The sequence below is a fragment of the Monodelphis domestica genome, chromosome 1 (assembly GCF_027887165.1).
Source record: "Monodelphis domestica isolate mMonDom1 chromosome 1, mMonDom1.pri, whole genome shotgun sequence".
Taxonomy (NCBI): Eukaryota; Metazoa; Chordata; class Mammalia; order Didelphimorphia; family Didelphidae; genus Monodelphis; species Monodelphis domestica.
Window position 1 is genome coordinate 404,000,526 of NC_077227.1, and position 23,085 is coordinate 404,023,610.

At 34.3% G+C, this 23,085-nt stretch overlaps 1 protein-coding gene across 3 annotated transcripts in view; it reads right to left on the bottom strand.

Moving 5' to 3' along the window:
* Positions 1 to 23,085, bottom strand: part of DHX35 (DEAH-box helicase 35) — a 63,631-nt gene that overhangs the window by 21,863 nt on the left and 18,683 nt on the right. For all 3 annotated transcript variants that reach the window (XM_001381672.4, XM_007474343.3, XM_016428268.2), the window contains 10 exons: positions 20,705 to 20,809; positions 19,230 to 19,291; positions 18,332 to 18,401; positions 16,323 to 16,382; positions 10,251 to 10,363; positions 8,736 to 8,832; positions 7,557 to 7,715; positions 6,040 to 6,250; positions 4,420 to 4,544; positions 2,919 to 2,973 (listed from right to left, as the gene is read on the bottom strand). In XM_001381672.4, coding sequence (XP_001381709.1) covers positions 2,919 to 2,973; positions 4,420 to 4,544; positions 6,040 to 6,250; positions 7,557 to 7,715; positions 8,736 to 8,832; positions 10,251 to 10,363; positions 16,323 to 16,382; positions 18,332 to 18,401; positions 19,230 to 19,291; positions 20,705 to 20,809 — 1,057 coding nt within the window. The remainder of the gene's footprint in view (positions 1 to 2,918; positions 2,974 to 4,419; positions 4,545 to 6,039; positions 6,251 to 7,556; positions 7,716 to 8,735; positions 8,833 to 10,250; positions 10,364 to 16,322; positions 16,383 to 18,331; positions 18,402 to 19,229; positions 19,292 to 20,704; positions 20,810 to 23,085) is intronic.

Sequence of the window (23,085 nt, forward strand, 5' to 3'; positions counted from 1 at the left end):
AGTGGTAAAAATGGCCATGTCCACCCTATGGGAAAGTGAGAGAAAAGTCTGGTTGGATTCAGTTCACAATTAATAAGAATTGGGGACTGAAACATTGAACTGAAAGGAAGTGGGTATTTGTGGGACTTTGGAGTTGGAAGTAAAAGGTCACAGTTTCTCTGGGAAGGAAAAATGGAATGGGGCAACAAATGAGAGAAGAGGTAAGGATTCTTTGCAGTAACTACTTTACTAGAATTTCTGGCACTCATTGGGAAGGAGGGAGTGGGGACTGAGACTTGGGAAAGAGAAGTGGGGCAGGAGAAAGTAAGGACTCTGGTTTTGCTGTCTGAGGTCTAGGTGGCAAGTGTGCTACAAAGGGACTAAAGTGCCTTAAGTGTCAATACCCTTTAACAGAAACATCCCACTGCTATGCAACGAAGTCAAAGAGAGAAAGTCATTTATTTACACTACCAAAATATTCCCTGCAGAACATTTTGAAGTGGCTTTTTTATAAACTGGGAAAAAAGCAAATGCCCATCAACTGGGAAACAATTAAACAAACCATTGTATAATCATGAGTATGTGCCATAAAAATAATAAATACAATGAATTAAAAAAAAAGTGAGAAGATAAGAACTGAAGTAAAATGCAATTAAATAAAAAGAGGAAAACAACATATAAAATGACCACAAAAATACAAATTGAAAGAACAAAAAAATGGAAATTGAACACAGTAATTATAATAACCAAGTTTTGTCAAGAAGAAGAGATGAAAAAACATGCCTCATTTGAAGAATATGTGCCTTAATTGAAACTGGGGTCAGCTTGAACTAGCTCTTAAGGACTGATAATTAAATTTTCAGGAAGAACATTTACAACAAATGCTACAAATCTGTGTTTGATTTATTGTTTTATTCATTATTTAAACTTAAAGTAATGGAGAATATGTTAATAATGTAGATTAAATTGAAAAGTATGTCATGGGTAATTTTTATATCCAGATAGCTGGCTGTTAAACACTTATCAGCACACCCCTACCTGTCTCCCTTTTTAGCACACCCCTACCTGTCTCCCTTTTTAGCACAAGAAGGAAACAATGGGAGAAGACATTACATATTCACATATATCATCAGACTCAGTTGGATATAGTAATTCATTTTGCTGAACTATTTTTCCCCTTTTTCTTTTTAATTCTTTGTTATAAGAGATGGCTCTCTTGTGAGTTGATGGGGAGAATACATATTTATAAATGTAGGTGACATTAAATTTTTTTAATCAGTATAAATATTTTTAAAATTCTAAAAAAATCAAAATACAAATTGACTGTTTAATTATATACCAACAGATAACTAAGAGCTAATACATAACTACATTACCAGACAAATTATCCTAAATCAGACTTGGAAAAAATGTTTGTGTCTGTGTTTACTTTGGAGCTGAAAGTGAACCTAATTTGACAGTCCAATATTTTGATTGAAACTTGCAAAGCTAAGCATTTCAAAAATGTTATTCTGATTTAAAGCTGAAGAAATCTAGAATAAAATGAATGACAAAAATAAGTAAGAGACCATAAACTATCACAAACCATAGTGCAATGTAAGATGATTACAAAGAGGAATTCTTTGGTTATTAATTAATTAGTTTACATCCTGTTTGGTCTATAACCAAAGTATGAAATTGAATCAATACTAAACTGATGGATGCTGACATACTAGTAAGCAACAACAATTACCTAAATAATTAAGAAAAAACTCTAAAATGAGTGATCTCATATTATCTTGGTGAGAGTGGCCTTTTTAAAAGGAAAACATTAAGGATCTGTGATCAAATAGACAAATAATGAACACTCCTAAAGATTTACATCCTGTTACATCTTGAGAGTATTAAAAAAGAATATCTGTCCTTCCAAACCCCAAACTTCAATATTTTTAAAATGTTTAAAAGGAATAAAAAGTTTTCTTCTACCTTATACTTTGACTAGCTGGAGAGTGAATGATTGAATTCATTAACTTTCAAAGATGAAATGAAGTTTATAAATATGGGGAACATGTAAAGAGTGTTCCTTTACATAGTATTTAATAAATCTATGAAATGAGATGAATATTAGTATAATACCACGTACAAAATGGCTACTTAATAAATGTTTATTGAAAAGAATTAAAATTATTTTGTTTATTTCATAGGTTTATTAGCTACTGTATAGGAACACTTCTTACATTTTTCCTTCATTTATGAAGGATAACTAAAAGTTAATGAATTCCTCTCAAAAAAAGTAAAGAAACAATGACAACTTTATCCCATGGGGATTAATATTAATGCTTGAAACAAGTCAAAATATGGTTTTAAAGTTTAATATAATCCTGGATAATATAGTCCCTCAGAACCAGAGCCACTAAAAAAGAAAATGTTTTTCTCCCAGTTTAAAGTCAGGTTTTATCTCTATCCTGAGACTAATATTACCTGGAAAAACCTAATCTCTTGTCTGCTCTGTCTAAATGGCTTAACATTAGGTATTATCAAAAAGATCATTATAATTTCTTTTTTGTCATAAGTGTGTAATTCCATGTAATGGTTTTTCAATGAATAGGACATGCCTATAAAAGAAACTAGTATTTTAACACCCTAGTTAGCTTAATGAAACAAAATATAACCTATAAAAGGAACTTTTCACTTTCTTCCAATATATTTTGATCCTCTGAAAAAGTCAGTTTTATCAATGTGGATACCCCCTCCACTGAGGTGGATCAAAGACCCTTCATAATATCTCATCTTATATAACTTTTGTCTATTATTCCATATTTACTCCACGAGGCCTCAAATCCTTCTTCCTATTCTTTTAATATCACACAGAGTATTAATGACCCACCTGAGTTAGCCTACTGTTCACTTATAAGAATAACATAAGTAGAAACACAGTAAGAAAAAAGAAATATGCTTACCACCCAAAGCATAAAGTAGTTCCAAAGCCTGGACCATAGACTGTGCTGGAGGAGGCTATGAAAAAAACATTAAGTTTAAATTAAACTCTTTTGTTCCACTGTTGTGAAATTAAGAAAAATTTCCCCCCTGAATTCCTGTTTATTTACTCTTTGTCTGGCTCATCTATAAGTCACTTAACTTCTGTAGGTCTCATTACTTATGTGTAAAAAGAAGGTGTCACATCAACTTCATCCCATCACTAAAACACAGCACACTGAAGCTCCACATGAATGGGAAACAATCAGATGATATCTAAACACTGATAATTATATTTTTTTCTGAGAAAGGATTATGTACTTCTGAGTTTGAAGAAAGTATTCACTTTAATCTAGTTACTACTTTCTGATTCTGTCTAGTTTCTTCATATTGCTTGGTTTCTAAAACCTCTATTTTTGGTTTCAGTCACATTTTAAAAAGAAAAGAAGCAAAGGGGAAAAAAGGACAAGGTCAAAAAGTAGCAAAATTTTGAGTCAATTTAGAATGAGACAGAGCAAAGCACTTTCTTGATTTTTGTTATTTGTTAATTTTTTTGGTTCCAGGCTAAGAGTTTGGGGTAAGATGTTAGCCTTTTTCATATTTATTTCTTTTTCTTGTTGGATCTTAGATTTATAATTCTAAAGATCTTTAAAAATTTCATGTAAAAGTGGTCCAAAGAGCAATATCACTACTTTATATTTGCATAGCACTTTCCCAAAACATTTTCTACAGCTTCTATGTTTCTAATACAATAGTGAGAAAACAAATATTATACTCATTTGTCAAAAAACAATAATAATAAACTGAGGAAGATAGAAGTTATGTGACTTGGCCAAGAACACAGATTTAAATAATTGAGTAATAACAGACACACGAAATAGAACACAATTCTCCAATGCCTTTTCTGCTACGCCTAGAATATAACATGCCACACTGATTTTGTGATCAGCCAGAAAAGGATCTTGAAAAATGCACTATAACTATAACTATATATATATAACAACTATAACAACCTATAACTAAAGCAACTGTAGAAACTAATGCTAACAACAAAAGCTGCATTTTAAGAAAAACTATTTCTACCTCAGCCTGACTCCACTTTATGACATAAAGGCCTATATGGCTTTTTTTTATTATAAATGACCTTTGTTCAATGAGATTTTATACATTTATTACCCAACAGCTGAACTAGTATGAAAGTTTTATACTGTTTGTACTGGGAAATGGAATTAACACTTAAATGTAATTTAAGGGATCATGAATTTGACCTATGGTATCTTTGAGTCTATAATAATGAGCTCTATAACAAAAGGCAAATGGAAAGGAGGATTGTGTTTATGCATTCTAAGTATGACCTATAGAGAATTATCTTTGTAGTAATGCTCAACTATTATACTTTACAATCAACCTTAGAAAGCTAGATGCTAGAGGACTAGATGCATTCTTTCAGCCAGTAGAGGGAGCTCAAAATGAGCCTGGACTTACAGACATGAAGTGGAACCGGAGGACATTGTCAATTCCTAGTGCTTTTAGTTGCAAGATGACAGGTGCCAGGTTACTACGCTGCATCTCAGGTACAGTGGACAGAGGCAACTTTTCAAAGTCTTCCTCTGAGGACAGGAAAGAAAAACTTCTGGAATTAAGCTTTACCATAACATCAACAACCTCACATTTTAATGTTAACAAACCACTTTTCCACAAAACCGATGAGATATGTAATACTGTTAGTATTTATTATTCTCATCTTACAATGAGGAGACCAAAGGTCAGGGAGATTAAGTGATTTTGCCAGGGTTACAGCTAATTGTCAGAGCTGGTTTCCTGACCAGAGATCCAGACTTCTTTTCCCCCTACCACAGCTGCCTGAACTATAGTTAAGGCATAGGAAATAATAAAAGATAGTAGTAAGAGCACAGGTATAAATTTAGCCTTGGAGAAGCATCTTATTACAAAAGGACACAGGATTATGGATTCATAGACAGAAGGGACTTACAAAATCATCTAGTCAAACACCTTCTTTTTACATATAAGTAGAGACCCATAGCAATTAAGCAACTTGTAGATGAGCAAAGGATCTGAACTCAGGTCTTCCTACTCCCAAACCAACAGTTTTCCTGGTGCACCAAGATACTCCCTTTTCAGATAAGAGAGTAGGAGAAACAGGTGGATAAGAGAGACAATGTAGGACAGTGGAAAGAGCAATACATGTGTAATGTTGGGAAAGTGTCTCAACCTTTCTAGACCAATTTCAAAGGTCCAATTCTTAGAATTTGAAATACTTAAATATTAGGTGACGAGAGTTAAACTACAGATAGCTGAAGTAGAATGGAAACAAAGATAACTATAGTTCAGTAAAGAGAACTGAGAAGACCAGAATTTTTTTAAGGAATAACAAAATGGCTTCATTCTTTGAGGGTTCAGTTTTGGAAACTTAAAAGTCATGCAGAGGGGCAGCAGGCAACTAGGTAACTCAATAGACTGAGAGCCAGGCCTGGAGAAGGAAGACCTGGGTTCAAATCCAACCTCAGACACTTTCTAGCTGTGTGTCCCTGGGAAAGTCATTTTACCCCAATTGCCTAGCCCCTGCCCTTCCATCTTTGAATTGTACTAAGACAGAAAGTAAGGGTTTAATGTAAAAATTTTAAGAGCCAGGCAGAGCTAATTATGATTAATAAGGTGGGTAGTCAAATGATGTAATATAATATTAGCTAACATTTATAGACAGCCTACCAAATGGAATATTACTATCAGACACAGTTGATATATTAGTTGGTTCTGATGATTTTTTTTTTAGTTCTTCAATCTTTACTCACTGGGTTGGATAGAAGACAGAGATATTTTCAAAAATAAGGGTGATGGAAAAATGAGATCAAGGGCATCTAGGTGGCTCAGTAGATAGCCAGGCCTGGAGTTGGGAGGACCTGGGTTCAAATTTCTCAGACACTTCCTAGCTATGTGACTCTGGACAAGTCACTTAACCCACATTGCTTAGCTCTTATCACTCTTCTACCTTGGAACCAATACACAGTCAGTAATTCTAAGATAGAAGTAAGGCTTTAAAAAGATGAAAAAAGAAATCAATAAAAACAAGATAAATATGCTAACCTGTGTAGAGTCTGTAACATTTCCCAGAGCGGTTGCGACCTGCACGTCCTGCTCGTTGGTTGGCTGATGCCTGTGACACTGGAACTACCACAAGACATTCAATAGCTGTTTTGGGATTATAGGCTCGAAGTTTCATAAAGCCACAGTCTATCACAAACACAATTCCATTGATTGTAATAGATGTTTCTGCAATGTTGGTAGCCACTATCACCTAAAAATAACAAAAGATAATTTTTTAAAAAGCAAAATAACCTTTTCTTATTTTAAATAAAAATCAAATACAACCTAATGTTTAGAATATGTTTTAAGGTAGCCATATATACTGCAAATTTTAAGGCCTTACTTCAGTTATTATAGGAGCTTTCCTGATGTAGGTAAGGTATAAATTTGTCTTTGTGAAACATGGTCAACTTTTTCATAGTGCTTTTAAAACTCTTATTTTTACCTTGGCAATTATTCTGTGAAAAAAGAAGGCCAAGGATCATTTCCTTTCTGCATATAAAAACATTGAAAGCAGGGAAAATAAATGACGACCAAAATCACATATCAAGTTAATAATATACCCAGGAAAAGAACACAGGACTTCTTCCTCCACCTTTTGCTCTCTACAATTTGACCATACTATGTCCCAAGGCTCCATTTCCCTAGTCTCCAGAATTTGAGGTGACTCCAGACTTCTATTTCCCCTGCTTCCCTCTTACCCTACCATCCCACCTTCCCAATGTTAAAGGCAGCAGAGTCCAACTTCTGACCTGCCTATGTATTCTTGCCAACCCAAAGGAAAAGCACAAAGTGCTACACTTGGGGAAACCAAGCACAGACAATAAAAGAATTGCTGGCTCCTTCAGTTTCCCAAGGCAATGCTCCCTACCAACCCCCTGCCAGGCTCAAAAATAAGTGCTTTTGGGCATGCCAAAACTTAAATTTAAAAGTGGTACTACAGGCAAATTGTGATTCAAAACAAGTGGACTAGAAACCAAACTCCCAAAACTATGATAGTTTATTTATTATTGACTTATGTGTATGGGTGCATCATGTGCTAGGATGGCCACTAAGCCCAAGGAGTTTTGTCATAAGGGGAATTTAAATATATGGAAGAAAAGGAAATAATGCCATACCCTATGAGATTATGACCTCCAGTTCAATCTCAATAAGAGAGCAGGTTTGTCAAATCTCAAGAACATAACTTAGAATTGTTTTACTTTGTTACACAAAGTAGTATAATTTTTTAAAAGGGCAATGGAAGGGACATCTAGGTGGCTCAGTGCATTGAGAGCCAAGCCCAGAGACAGGAGGTCCTGGATTCAAATCTAATCTCAGAAACTTCCTAGATATGTGATCCTGGGCAAGTCACTTAACTTTCATTGCTTAGCCCTTAGAGTTCTTCTGCCTTGGGACCAATACTGAGTATCAATTCTAAGACAGAAGGTAAGGGTTAATGAAAATAATAGTATCGATAAAGCACAGAGCAAATCATAAAGCAATATATAAATTGGAGCTATTGGTAGTAGAATTACCTTTCTGACATTATGTGACATTCTTTCAAACACTTTCATCTGTTCAAATGAAGGCAGTCCAGCATACATGGGGAGAACACGGAGGTGCCTTTTCATACCAGTCCTAGATAATGCTCGGGCTTGTTCAATAAGCAAAGAAACAACGGTCTCTACCTCTTCCTAAAATGCAAAGAAAAAGACAGTAAAAGAAGAGAGAAGGTAAATAGCATTTTGTGATACTTAATGAAATTTAAATGAAATTAATGCTTGGCATCTTTGAGAAGTAGTATAATGTGGTAAAAATGGTACTGAATTTCAAGACTGAAAACTGAGGTTAGAGATCCAGCTTTATTAATGAATACAGTTGAGTGTTAGGTATATATATTGCCAAGATGATAACAAATTTCAGTTACAAAATGATTAACTCAAGTATGAGAACTGTGCACAAAGGAAAGATGTACTTGGGGAATCAAAACAGTGATTCTCCTAATCAGTTTTCCTGCACTATACTGGAAGCCAAACATTACACAGACATTTACTACAAGCTGTGGCCTGCAAGACTCCAGCAAACCTTCTCCAGAAAAGATCATTATGTTGTGGAAAATGTTTAACAGTGGAAAGAATTACAACTCAAGTGGTTAGTTGAGGAGTGTTCTGATAACAGACCAGCACTGGGGTTTTGTTATAGTCAAGCTAGCTGGTACCACTGGCCTGGGACAGAAAGACTATTCCTGGGAAAAGCTGGATGGATGCAGCAACAAGATTTACACAACAAAAAATAAGATGTGGTAACACATATCTTCTGTAAACAAAAAGGCCAAATGAATTTGAGGCTGTTGGCTGCACCCTCCAACTTCCTACACAACAAGTCAGTCAATTTAGAACATGACTACCCACTTCACACTGAGCCCCCACACGCTAATGACTCACTGGCAATTTAAGCAGTATGGCAAATTAGTTCAAACCACAGAGATCTGCCAGTGTTCTAGAATCCAGGAAGCAAATGATACACAACACTAAGTGAATGGCTAAAGAAAGCATTAAGAATCTATATTCTAAACTATTCTGTGTGTGTATATGATTAAGTAACAGAAGATACTACAGGAAGAACAGTTTTTAGGAAAGATTTATGGCATAAAGAAATAAAATAAATTAATGAAACATTGGTTCTTAAGAGAAAAAAAGATCCAATTGAATTACCTGTCCAGTAAGAAATGCTAATATATCACCGTCACCCTCTGTTTGATGAATTTTCATCACAGTTTCCACAGTTGATTTGACATAATCTGGAACAGGACTGTAAAAAAAAAAAAGGTTACTGTAACCTGGATATTAACTAGAAATCAACTGTTAAAACAAGCTTCTAGACCTCATAAGTCCTACTTGCTCCCAGTCTGAAAATTAGGATCCTAGATCTAGATCTGGAAGGAACTTCAGAGCCACTTAATTCAAGTCTTTCATTTAAAAATAAAGAAACTAAGATTCAGAGAGTTAAGTGGCTCATCCAAGGTCATACAGATAGTGTCAACAACAATATTTAAGCCCAAGTCCTTTAATTCCAGAGATAGTTTTGCAAATGTTAAATGCTGAGGTAGGTTCAAGAGTTGCATTTACCTGCCCAGAAAATTAGGCCAGTTACTTCATTTGTGGATATGTGCACTACAACATGTATGTGTGTGTGAGTGTGTGTGTGTGTGTATCCATAAGTAAATAAATATAGAATGTCACATAGCAAAACAAATCAAGGAAAAGAATAATAAATGTTTATGTTACACTTCAACCAAAGAAAGACAAGCAAACTTTTCACCATTATAGATTCTATGAAGCCATGGGAATCAAAGCACCAAGGGTCTGAAATGTTACTTTAAACAAAGTCTCTTCTTTCAATTCATATAATAAAAGAAACTGGATCTCCATCTAAAAAGTATCTTAACATAGCTGTGCTTTTTGTGGTGGCAAAAAATTAGAAAATGAGGGGATGCCCCTCAATTGGGGAATGACTAAACAAATTGTTGCATATGTTGGTGATGGAATACTATTGTGCTCAAAGGAATAATAAAGTGGAGGAATTCCATGGGGACTGGAATGACCTCCAGGAATTGATGCAGAGTGAAAGGAGCAGAACCAGGAGAACAATGTACACAGAGACTGATACACTGTGTTACAATTAAATGTAATGAACTTCTCAATTAGTGGCAATGCACTGATCCTGAACAACTTGGAGGGATCTATGAGAAAAAACATTATCCACATTCAGAGGAAAAACTGTGGAAGTAGAAACACAGAAGAAAAACAAGGGCTTGAATACATGGGTCAAGGGGATATGGCTAGGGATATAGTCTCTAAATGAACATCCTAATGCAAACACCAACAACATGGAAATAGGCTTTGATCAAGGAAAAAAATAAAATTAAATTAAATTAAAAGTATCTTAATACTTAACTGATAATCATAATTTATAATAATTACATGTTAATAATTAAGTATATTACATATTTTATAACATGATATTTTGATTATATTGTATGTAATAATAATTAAAAGGTATCTTAAATCTTTATTTCTAAGATATCAATAAATTTTGGGTAGCTAAAAACCAATTCAATTTAACTATGTACAAATGACAGTTCTCTATAGAACACAGTAATGTATATAATGTCATATCAGACACATTTTTTAAAAAACACCATTTAAAGGATTAAAGTAACAACAAACCTCTGTAAATAAAAGACATCCACTGGAAATGTTCTCCCTTCCACCGTAATGATCACACATGTATCCCTACCAGGATCACTGGTTTCATTTTGATTAAAGAAATTCCGAAATTTCTATAATATTTAAAAAGAAAAATGTTAAGAATTTACCATGCATCTCCAAAATGTATATTTCAAACAAAAAGAGAATTTAAATACAGGGGCAAATGGAAAACAATCCTACAGGAATGTTATAGTGGAGAAAGTAATGTGCTTTTAAGAGTCAAGAAGACCTGGGTTAGAATCTCACACTTACTATCACTATTACTATTACTATTACTATCATGGGAGGTTTCTAGGAGCCTAGTTTTTTCAAATGTGAAAGAAGAATACCTGTAATACTTCACAAGGCTGCTGTGAGGCTTTAATAAGATAATACATGTAAAGCACTTTGCAAACTTTGAAATACTATCTATCATTATCCTTTCTATTTTATATACATATAAAAATACCTACTATGTGAATAGCATACATAAATATTAATAATGATAATGAAACAGATCCCCTGGTGTCTTTAAAATTATAGTCTGAAGCAATCAAATTTTACTGAATTTCCAATAAGAATTTAGAAAGAGAAATCAGCCTTCAAAACTGCATTCAATATGACATGCCCATATTAATTAATGAGTAATTCAAAGTGGGAAGTCCTTAAGTAGTACTTATGGCCTGATTTCATAAGATGCCACATTTTAGATAAAAATCTAAATATGCGCTGTCAAAGAGGGTAATTTGGGGAGTACTTTTAAAATACTAGCTCAAACTCTAAATTATTTCTTTTTAAAAAATAATTTTTGTTGCTATCGTTTGTTTTTTAATTGTCTACAGCTGCATATGTGTCCTACTTCAAGGGAGCTATCCCAGATAAAAGAATATTTTTTAAGGAAAATAGGAAAAATTGATCACTACACTGGAAAAATCTGAAAATAGATAGAATATCTCACATCTGGATACCTCCCCACCTTAGCAAAGGAATCAAGGGAGATGTCTTCTTATGTCTCTCATAGCTTTTCTTTAGGGCCAAGCTTATTCTTTGAAATTTTCCAACATTAGCTTTTGATTATTTTGTGGTGGTTGTTCTTTATATTTACATTGCTAACACTGTATAGTTTTCTTGAATATACTTTAATTCAACCTTCATCTGTTCATATTAAGTCTTGTTATACTTCTCATTGTTTCTTACAGAATAGTAATATTCCATTACATTCATCTACCTTAATTTATTTAGCCAATTATTGTACATGAAATTGAAAAGCTTTTTACAATATTCTTAGTATATTTTATCTAGCTAACCCCCAATTGATGGGCATCTAATTCATTTCCAATTCTTTGCTACCACAAAAAGTGCTATTATAAATATAGTAAATATCTGGGTATATATGGGGACCTTATTTTTTTATCAATGATCTCTCTGAGAAATATGCACAGTAGTAGAAATCTCAGTAATGGACATTTTAGGCAGTTTATGTGTGTAAGTTTAAGTTGCCTTCTCAAATGATTATGATTCACTGATTCACCAAATGCTAGTGTGCCTTTCTTTCTGCAGTCAATAGTCACTATTCCTAGCTTTTGTCATCAAGCCAATTTATTGGGTGTGAAGCGAAACCTTAGGATTGTTTTGATTTGTATCTTTCTTATTTATGATTTGGGGCATTCCGTCACGCAGTTAATTATCTGCAATTCTTTTTTGATAATTCTTCGTATATTTTTAATACTCACTTATTAGACAATGGCTTTTAATCATGCGTATGCATCTGTGATATGTATTAGTTGTGAATATACCTGGGATAAACAAACAAAAAGATTTTCTTTGTATCTTCTTTTTTGTCCTAGATATATAATTGGCATAAAAACTTTTCAATTTCATATGCAATAATCAAAACTGTCTATTTTTTCTTTGTAATTGCCTCTATCCTTTGGGTGGTTAAGACACTTCCTAGCTGTGTGACCCTGGGCAAGTCACTTTACTCTCATTGCCTAGCCCTTACCACTCTTCTGCCTTGGAGCCAATACCCAGTATTGATTCTAAGATGAAAGGTAAGGGTTTAAAAAAAAGAGAGAATACATTTCCTATCAATAGTTAAAAGGTACCTGATCCTCTTCTTCTAAATCTTTAGTATTCAGGTCACATATCCATTTTGAATTTACTATGGAATATTGTATAAGAAGTTGACCTAAATCTAATTTCTACCAAACTACTTTCCAATTTTCCCTATAGTTCTTATCAGATAGGGAGTTCTTTCTTAGGAAATTTATGCTTTCTGGTTTACTGAATCCTGTGTTGAAAAGAAAAAGTTTACAATGCAAAAATTCTAGAATGCAAACTGAGTAAAGAATTGGGTGCTAAGTAAAATTCCAAATTACATTTTTCAAAATCATTTCATAGAATAAGCCTATCAATATTTATTAAGTACCTACTATATGAAAACCAGTATATTAGGGGTTATAAAGAGAATCTACTGTACTGCCCTCAAGCTAAAATTGCTTCTTCCAAATTTAAAATATCTTAATTGCCAAACCTAATGGCTTTTTCTCAGTCCTCATCCTTCTAGACTGACTTTCAGCAACATTTGCCACAGTTAACCACATTACTACCTTATCTCTGATTTTTAATAACACTGTTCTCTCCTGATTCTCCTGTAATTTGAATGATGCTCCTCCTTTGATAGATCTTCATCCATCTGAAACTGACTCTCTGTGGGTATACCCCAAGGCTCTGTCTTGAATCTTCTCATCTTGAGTCTTCTCTCTCCACTCTGACAACAGCTTTCAAAGGTTCAATCATCAGCTCTGCAAATGACTACCAGACCTAGGTACCAAGCTTTGGTGTATCTCCTGACTGCCATTCCTACATTATCCTCTGCCTATTGAACACTTCCTACTAAATGTCCTACAATCACCTCAAATTTAAAATATCCAAATTTGAACTCAATATGTTCTGTCCCTTTCCTCCCCAAACTTCACCTCCTTTCCAAACTTCCTTATTAAAGTCAAAGGCAGCACTACCTTCCAGTATCATCCTTAACTCCTTACTCTCACTTGCCCCACATATCTAGTCCACTGCCAAATTCTATCCTTTCCATTTCCATCAACATCTCCTGGATCCATTCCCTTCTCAATACTCATACTGCTACCATCTTAGTTCAGGTCTTCACCATCTCTCTTCCTAGACTACCACAAAGGAGGGGGCAGAGCCAAGATGGTAGCTTAGTAGCAGCAAAAGCCTAAACCATTCTGACAATCCTTCCAAACCAATCTTTAAAAACCACCTCAAAACAAATGGAGTAAAAAATGAACAGCAAAAAGGAGTGAGGGAGCCTAGACTACCACAAAAACCTCTTAATCAGTCTCATTGCCTCATATCTCTCCTTAGTTCAATCTATACCTATACTTCAAACAGTGCCAAACTGATCTTCCTAAAAGAAAAATTTTGCCCATGTTATATCCTCCCTGCCTCACTGAATGAACTGCAGTGGCTAATATCTCAAAAATCAAATATAAACTCCTCTGTTTGACATTAAAGCTCTTCATAAGCTGATCCCATCTTATTTCCAGGCTTCTTATAAATCACTCCCCTCAATGGCCAAGCCACACTGGTCTACTTGGCTGTTCTTCAAACCTAACGTTCCATCTCTCATCTCCTTGCCTTTACATTGATTATCCCTTGTGTTTGACATATTCTTGTTCCTTACCTCTACCTTCTCAGAATCCTTAGATAGCTTCTAGACTCAACTCAATTACTATTTTATGCAGGAGGCCTTTCCTAATCCCTCTAACTGCTAGGGTCTTCAGTTCTAAAATTACTTTCCATCTACTCCCTGGAAACCTATTTATATTCACGTTGCTTCCTCAATTACCATGTGAACTCCTCAAAGACTGGAGTCTGTTTTGCTTTCTCTGTGAATGCCCAATCCAATACAATGCCTGGCACATAGAAGGAATTTAAATGCTAGGCTGCTTGCTTCTCCAAACTATGGGTGTAATCCACACTGCTGAGGATAGTTTGTACTACAGCCTACTCTCAAATTCACATTTTAGGAAGGGCATTAGAAAACCAAAGTGTCCAAAGAAGGGGAACTAGGACTGTTAAGGGCCTTGAGATCAAGAGTTATAAAGATCAAATGAAGGAACAAGGACAGACATTAAGTCTGTAAAAGAGCAATTGGCCTATGTGAGGCCTTATCTCAACATTGCTACCCCCACACTGTTCTCCTTAGCAAATTACTTTGTATTTATATCATTTCCCCAGATATGGAAGCTACTGAGAGCAGAAACTGTTTAATTTTTGTCTTTGTACCCCAATGCCTGCATAAACCATATGCTTAATAAATGATTGTGAACTGCCCATGGTCAGAATTAGAACAGTAGGTAGAAGCTGCAAAAAGTCAGATTTAGGTTTGATCAAAGGAAAAACTTATTTAAAAATGAGGGCTATTACAAATCTTCCTTCTTAAAGGTTTTGAACCAAAATCTTCTCCCCATTAAATTGTCATCAGAATGCTCATTCAAGTATGGATTTGACCTCGGATGCTTGTGACTATAGCAACTACGAGTATGTTGTAAAATAGTATAAAAAATATTCATCAAAACTTTACTTCAAGGGGCAGCTGGGTGGCTCAGTGGATTGAGAGCCAGGCCTAGAGATGGGAGGTCCTAGGTTCAAATCTGGCCTCAGACACTTAACCCCCATTGCCTAGCCCTTACCACTCTTCTGCCTTGGAGCCAATACACAGTATTGACTCCAAGATGGAAGGTAAGGGTTTAAAAAAAAAAACTTTACTTCATAAAATATCTTACCATAAAACACCTTTTTGTGCATTTTTATGAAAAAATGTTGTCAACCGAATTTTCCCCTCCCCCAAGCCGGCAATTTAAACTTTGCTTTAAAAAAAATAAGTGATCTTCAAAATGTTCCAAATATTTATCTAAGAGACAAACATTTTTGCAAAATTTGCAAGCATTAAATATATACTAATACAAATAAAAGGAAAAAACAAATAAAGGAAAAAAATTATACAATACTCCTCAGTTATTATCTAGTCACTTTATAAGTATTTGTTTGGATAAGCATGCACAAACACAGTGATGAACTAATTACAACAAAGCATGTGAACTAATTAACAATAATTTTCTTCCTATTATCTTGCTTCAAGGGAGCTAATAAAACTTGATTTTAAAGACCATCAAAGGGGGCAGCTAGGTGGTTCAGTGGATATAGAGTTACACCTATAGAAGAGAGGTCTTAAGTTCAAATTTAACTTCAGACACTTTCTAGCTATGTGACCCTGGGTGAGTCACTTAATTCCTTTACCTAACCCTTATCACTCTTCTACCTTAGAACCAATACACAAACATTGATTTTAAGATGGAAAGTAAAATAAAAAAGATCATCTATATGAACTTTTTACAATAGTAAAGTATGTTCATTTTTAACATATGAGGGAAAAAAGGAAACTTAAAAATCATAGATGTTCACTAAATATCAATCAACAATGACTTAAGAAATTAAAAGACTGTGTACAAATAGACTAAATAATATCATTTTGATTTTAGTCTTTTACCAATTATAAATATGGAATGAACTAAGCCATGAAAATTACATTATATAGTACTAATCAAAATATAGTCTTTTTTATTAAAAAGCTGAAAATTTGGTCTGTGGGAGAGCCTTGCTCATTTGCACAAAGAATTTATAATTTTTGTTTTACAGTTTAAAAAAAAAGAAAGATAAAAATACTTCCCCCAAAAAACTAAAAATCTATCTGCATAGATACTAAAAAGTTTGTAGAAGAATAATTTAAGTCACTTAATCATGACCTCACTTAATTAGCTACAAATTAACTTCTACCCACAAGTTGAAAGGGAGTGTCCTCTGATCATAACTGAATCTAGGACGACATGTGAAATCCCAGCAAAAGCAGGTCATTCTACTAAAGGTGAACTCTTTTTGTAAAAGGTAAAATTTATCTCCTAATGTACAACAGGACATGTATTTAGTTCAAACAAAATAGAAAGTGTAGAAGGAAATAGGCAATACCTCTGCATCCAGAGTGGCTGAAGCTACAATCAACCGAAGATCCCCTCGTTTCTTCTGAATCTATAAAATAAAGGATCAAGAAACAGTAATGTTGAAAAGTGACTTTTTATAAGAACTAAGTGGTAGATATATTCTGCAAAGATGGAGAGAAAGATTTGGAATAAGTAAAGGATATATGCAAAACAGAGAAACAATGAATGGCATGTGGCAGAGTGGAACAGAGAGGGCAATATGGGTGAATAAAAATCAGATGTTTTCGGTTTTGTTGTACAGGTTTGGGGGACTAAGGAGAAGAGGGAAGAAACAACCTGTACGACAAGGGGAGATCAGTGTACATATATATACAAGTATGTTCATTTGGAGAGAGAAGAAGAATCAGTCTACGAGAGGCAGTGAAGGATAGTCAAAAGAGCTCTGGATTTAGGATCAAAAGACTCACAGGTTTGAATCCTAGCATTACTATTTATTAACTGTTGCCTCTGAACAAATCACCAATCTTCTCTGAAGGTCAGATTCTGTGTCTATAAAATGGATATCATAAATATCAACTATCGTTGTTGTTGTTGTTGTTCAGTTGTTTCTGACTCTTCATGACCTCATTTGGGGTTTTCTTAGCAAAGACCATGGAATGGTTTGCCATTTCCTTCTCTGCCTCACAGACAGATGAGGAAACTGAGGCAAACAGGAGTAAGTGGTTTGCCTAAGGTCACATAGCTAATAAGTCTCTGAGGCCAGATTTGAACTTGGGAAGATGACTTTTTCTGACTTCAGGCCTGGCACTCTATCCACTGTGCTACCTAGCTGCCCTATTATTGCTATTAGTACATTATTATCATAACTATCATTATAAAGAAAGGAAGTACATGCCAAGGAAGATGGCTAGATATGAGTTTATGGGGGTAGACCAGTGATATCAAACTGAAATAAAAATGAGGGCTACTAAATCCATACATGAGGATTCTTGTGGGCCACATACTGACTTGGTTTTAAAATAATGTTATTGGGGGCAGCTAGGTGGCTCACTGGATAGAGTGCTAGGCTTAGTCAATTTCAAATCTGGCCTTATACTTCCTAATTGTGGGATCTTGGACAAGTCACTTTACCCAGTTGCCTAGCCCTTATCACTCCTCTGCCTTGGAATTGATACTTACATCAATTCTAAGACAGAAGGTAAGAGTTTAAATATATATACATATATATGTTTTATGTACTTTCACTTAATTTTTAAGTATCTAATTATGTTTTAATCTTGTTTGATACACTTTGGAGCATTGTAGGCTACCTCTAGGGTAAAGTATGTGGAGTATGTGGTTGAGGAATGATGAAAAGCATATATTAAAGTGTCTTAAGTTTTTATGGAGAGAATATAAACTGGTGTACAAAGGTGTACTTTGGGGTTAAATCTGATGGATGGAGTTATGTTGCAAATCCAAGGGTAATCACTAATAAGGCGATTTTGACATCCAGTATATGGTTAAGTGCAGCAAAATGGGAATATATGAGGGGTTTGCAGGTATGGGAGTATGCAATTAACACTTTTCTTATATTGGAGTAGTGGGGGATACATGAAGGAATGGCATAACAGATGAATGAGTAGAGAAGTGCACATGCTTTAACAATGTCACAACATAGAGATAAGCAGTACTAAGGTTGGGGTGAATGGCTATCTGAAAATGGGTGGCTGAGAAATTAGTCCTTTTTCACAAATATCTGCGCTTCTTACCAAATATGCTATACAGATGTGGATGTGGTCAAGTTTTTCTGGAATCAATACTCATTATAAACCAAACAGAATAATCTCTGTTGCATGAAATATGGATCAATTTAAAGACATAATATGTAGGCTTAATGGAAGGGCAGCATATTCAAAAGTCAGACACTTCACTTTATGCCCTGATAATGCAGTCTGTTGATTGAGCAGTGAGAGTATGAAAAAGATAAATTAGAAGCAAAGAATACATATTCTACTCAGATACTCAAGAATGTCCCCTAGCCCCATACACATTTACCTTTTTTAACAAGCCAATAGCAATATCTGTATATAAAGTTCTTTCATGAGCTTCATCCAGCATAAGAGCACTATTAAATAAAAAAGGGACATATTTCATTAAAAACCAAGTTTTCCCTATATGAATAGTCAAACCTAGCTTTCCAAAGGTGTTATGGGAATTTAGCCATCAATTGCCTTTTAATAGGAATGAAACTATCTAAAAATGCAGTGATATTAATAGTAATAAAATTTGTGCTGTCAACTTAATATTTAATGACTTTTCAAGGAACAATCCTGTGTTTACTTTCATCTCTAAAGTTTTAAATCAATACAGTATTACAAAAGACATCAATTTTTCATTCTGAATTGTATCACAGATAGAAAAACTATGTATTAAATGAAAAACTGTGAGTCCAAACAATAGCTAATGGCAAAGGGCAGTGTAAATTCAAAATCATATTTAACCTGGGCATTGTCAAACAAACAACTAGGTGTGAAACTTGTGCTTTATCTATGAAAGCATAACTTCCCCAACTTTGTCTTAAAACACAAAAATGAAGATACATAGTAGATGCTCATTCAGTAGCTATTAGATTTTTTTTCTGTTATTACAATAGTCTTAAGTATGCTAATTAATTATACAATTCTTTCACTTGGCTTTCACTGTGAAGGTCTCATTGGTATATAAGCAGGAAGAAGAATTCAGCACAATTTACTGATGTTTTAACAATCATATTTTTAAACTATTTTAAAATGTCGGCAAGTGTATCTGCTATCTAAGCTATAAGATCACTATTATCTCATCATCCTGATCCAACAAAGTGACTTCTCCCAGCAAAATTTTATTTCAGTGAAAATGCTTCGTATTATTGAAGCATTAACAAAGTTTGAGGGAAAACTATAGAAAAGATATTTACCTATATTTTGTTAATAATGGATCAACCATCATTTCCCTGACCAGCATGCCATCAGTTAGAAACTAAATGCAAAAAAGAAATATAATTTAATTATTTGCAACATTCTCACTCAAAAAAATCTTAAATGAACTAAAAGTATAATCTATAGAAAAGATGAATCTATGTACAACACTAATACCACCTCAAAAGATTCTAAGAAAACAATTAAATGCTTTAAACTGTACAGTAGAGAAATTTTTTTTTACCAATTATTGTTGCAGTAAGTGGACAATCAAGTGGGGCTTGTCTTTTTTTAAAAGATTTCTGTAGAGATATTTACAGTTATGTGGTATAAACATGCATAAATATCATTTGGACACCATTTTCCCTATTGATCTAGTATATAGAGGAAGTAGTCTGAGATATACTTGTAGTTTTCCAAAGAAATCCGACAAGTATGGTTAAACTAGTCAAAAAATGCAAATTGACAGTTTGCTTTATCTGTTAATTCTCTAGCTCACAAAATTGTGTCTATGTTGCAAATACTAAAAAATCAGGAGAAACTAACATCTCAATCTTCACTCCAGAATTCCTATTCCAGGCACAACTAAATCTAATTCACTGCTAATCTCATTCGAAATTTGGAAGGGTACCCGGTGGAATTGCTTGTCAGCTCTGGGAAGGGGGAGGGAAAGAAAATGAATCATGTTAACATTGGAAAATACTTTAAAATAAAAATTAACTTAAAAAATAAAATTCTTTCTAAAATGAAGGGTAGCACAGGGGTAGGCACATAATGGGTGCTTAGACTCCTGATTGAAATGCTACATTAATAGTTAAATAAAGAACAGTGAATATTGTAATATTTTACTCATTGCTTAAGTGCTAATATTTTAATCTTGGCAAACATAAAAAGCAGATGGAGATATACGAAGTAATAAGGAGGAGAAGTTATAATTGTTGAAAAAGTAGCACTTAGATCCTTTAATTTACCAATTTCCATTACCTGGATTAAAGTGTTAAGTCCTATTCAATATAAATATTATGGAAAAGCTATGTGATATAATGGGGGGAAAAACACTGAAATAAAGATCAGGACCCCCAAGTTTTGTGCTACTTTTGCTTGAACAAGTCATGTAACCTCTTGGGCCTCACTTCCCCCCACACACACACCTCAACTGCTTAAGAGAATTCAGTTAATCACTAAGTTTTTTCTCTAGTTCTAAATATGTATTATGACTTCACTCTCATTAAATATTTCCCAATTAAACTAAAAGTTCCTGGAGAGTAAGGACCATGCTTAGACTTCTTAGGTCTTCTACCCAGTGCCTATTTCAGAGCACAGTGTATAGCCAGAATTTGGTACATTTTGAATAACCAGGAACATTTTTTAAAGTTCTCTATATATATACACAAATCTTTTCATTTCTTTAAATGAATAGGAAATTACCACCTTCCTCATGATAAAGACTAAATGGGAAATTTGAACATTTCACCTTAATTCTTGTAGCTTGTGGATCAGTGCAATCATCAAACCGAATACAATATCCAACCTCATGGCCCAGCACTGCTCCTCTTTCTTCAGCAACTCTCCCTGCAACCTTTGAGGGAAAAACAAAAACAAAAATATTATTCCACTGCATACAATCTATTAAAAACTAAATATAAACTTCCTTTGAGTGACTATATAAGTACCACTAAGAGGAAAGATGGCAAAAGAACAATCTCTACAGCAGGTTGCATTTAATTTTTCTCAGCAAAAAAGGGACAGGATGGTGAAGGCGAGAGAATGCCAGACACAGAATCCGTAAGATATGGGTTCAAATTCTACCTCTGGTACTTTATATTAAATATGTGACCAAGAGCAAGGGATTTAAGCTCTCTCTCAGTCTCAGGTTTCCTCATTTGTAGTATATAACTTATGGGGTTGTTTTAAGGTTTTAATGAAATATATACAGAGTACTTGGTGAACTTTAGAGCACTACATAAAACTTATTGTTATCACAATCATCATTATCATTATTAACTGGGTTTCTATACTACCTGAAGGCACAAAATGTTATTTTTCTTTGGATTTCCCATGAGATCTAACAGAGTACCTTGCTGATAGTAGGCTCAAAAAGACTTTTTGATTTAGGTAGAACAAAGTAAACAAATATGTTTTCAGAGTAAGTCAATACAGTTAACATTTATGAAAACTTAGCAGGACTCTACAAGTAACTCAAACCAGTTATGGAATTAATAACTTATTACTGCAATCATTAACTAATTACTTTAATTGTTAATTAACAAGGAGTTCCCTTTAGACACCTGCTCACCTTTCCAGTTTTACTGGTTGAGAATAAATAAATAGGTGAGGAGGCAATAAAAGTCAAGATTATGAACAATACAATATATTTTCACTCAGCTAATAGAAAAGAATGATTTTTTTACCCTTCTGTCAGTCCTGAGAGAGGGGTTAACCTTCTTCAAATTCATGAACTGAATAGGTTACCATAACAGTTCAAAATAAGTTTTGAGATTTCATCATAGGCACTCCAATGGATGATGATGATGATGATGATGATGATGAATGATGATGGGAGAGAGAGAAGAGAGAGAGAAAGAGTGGGAGGGAGAAAGGGAAGGCAGAAAAGGGGAGAGGGGAGGAAGGAGAGAGGGAGAGATGGAGAGAGGGAGAGGGAGAGGGAGAGGGAGAGGGAGAGAGAGAGAGAGAGAGAGAGAGAGAGAGAGAGAGAGAGAACACTAGACAAGAAGTGAAGGAGCCAGGATATAAGTACTGACGACCATTGATCTACATGAATAAGTCACATGTCTCCTTTACCTCATCTGTACTATCTATTTCACAAGGTTGGTATAAGGAAAGTATCTTGTATACCCTAAATGTGATACAGGAATGAGAGTTACTATTATATTAATTTTCCACTTTCAAAAACAAGTTGTTTCATGGAGGTGAGTAAGTAGTAACAAAATCTAATGTGTAGAATTTTCACTGTAAGTTGAACTGAATTGTCTACACTGTCACCCCACCAAAATGTAGAATTTTTAAGGGCATGATTGCACAGAGCAAAGCAGTGCTAGATGACATGTAAAAACAGCAGCTCCAAGCATAATCCCACATAACTCTGGACCCAAAAAAAAAAAAACATATGATAATGATGATATTATCGTTGAACGTTTCCACTATGTAAGCTACTTATGAATGTATCCCTACCCTACATTAATGGCAACATTTGCCTTAGCAACAAAATTAAGTATATATAAAAAGTTCTAAATTAAGTATTATCAGCTAGACCCCACCAAAAAAATAAATAAATATATAAAAACTGGGGAGCTGTAAAAGAAGGTACCCTCCCTTCAGTGAGTAACCTATTAATTACAGGATCATCAATTGCTTTTTGTTCCACCCACTCATATAGTCAGCTACTCAATACCTACCTACAATTCACCAAGCAGCAAATCCCAGCATGATGCAATGAAAGAATGTTGAACTCTGTGTCAGAGTCCCATGTTGAAATTCTAATTCTGCCCCTGGCTACCTGTGTGACATTGGGAAAGTCACCTATATTGGTGCTACAATTTCCTTTATTTTAGTTTCCTAGAGTTTTAGTTTCCTAATTTAAAAAATGAAGAACTTTAATTTGATGGCCATTCTAAAGTGCCTTCCACCTACAAATCTGTGTTCCCAGAGCTATCATGTTAACAATAAGCACTGCAACTAAAAATTAAAGGAATATTCAGGAAAGGGAGCAATAAACATCAATTATTTATATTGCTCACAAACTGCCAAAGTGATTTTGTTAATCTATAGCAAAGTAGAATTGCAGTGTAATTAAAATTGTAATATAAGTTCATCAGCAAAATCTTAGGTAAAAGT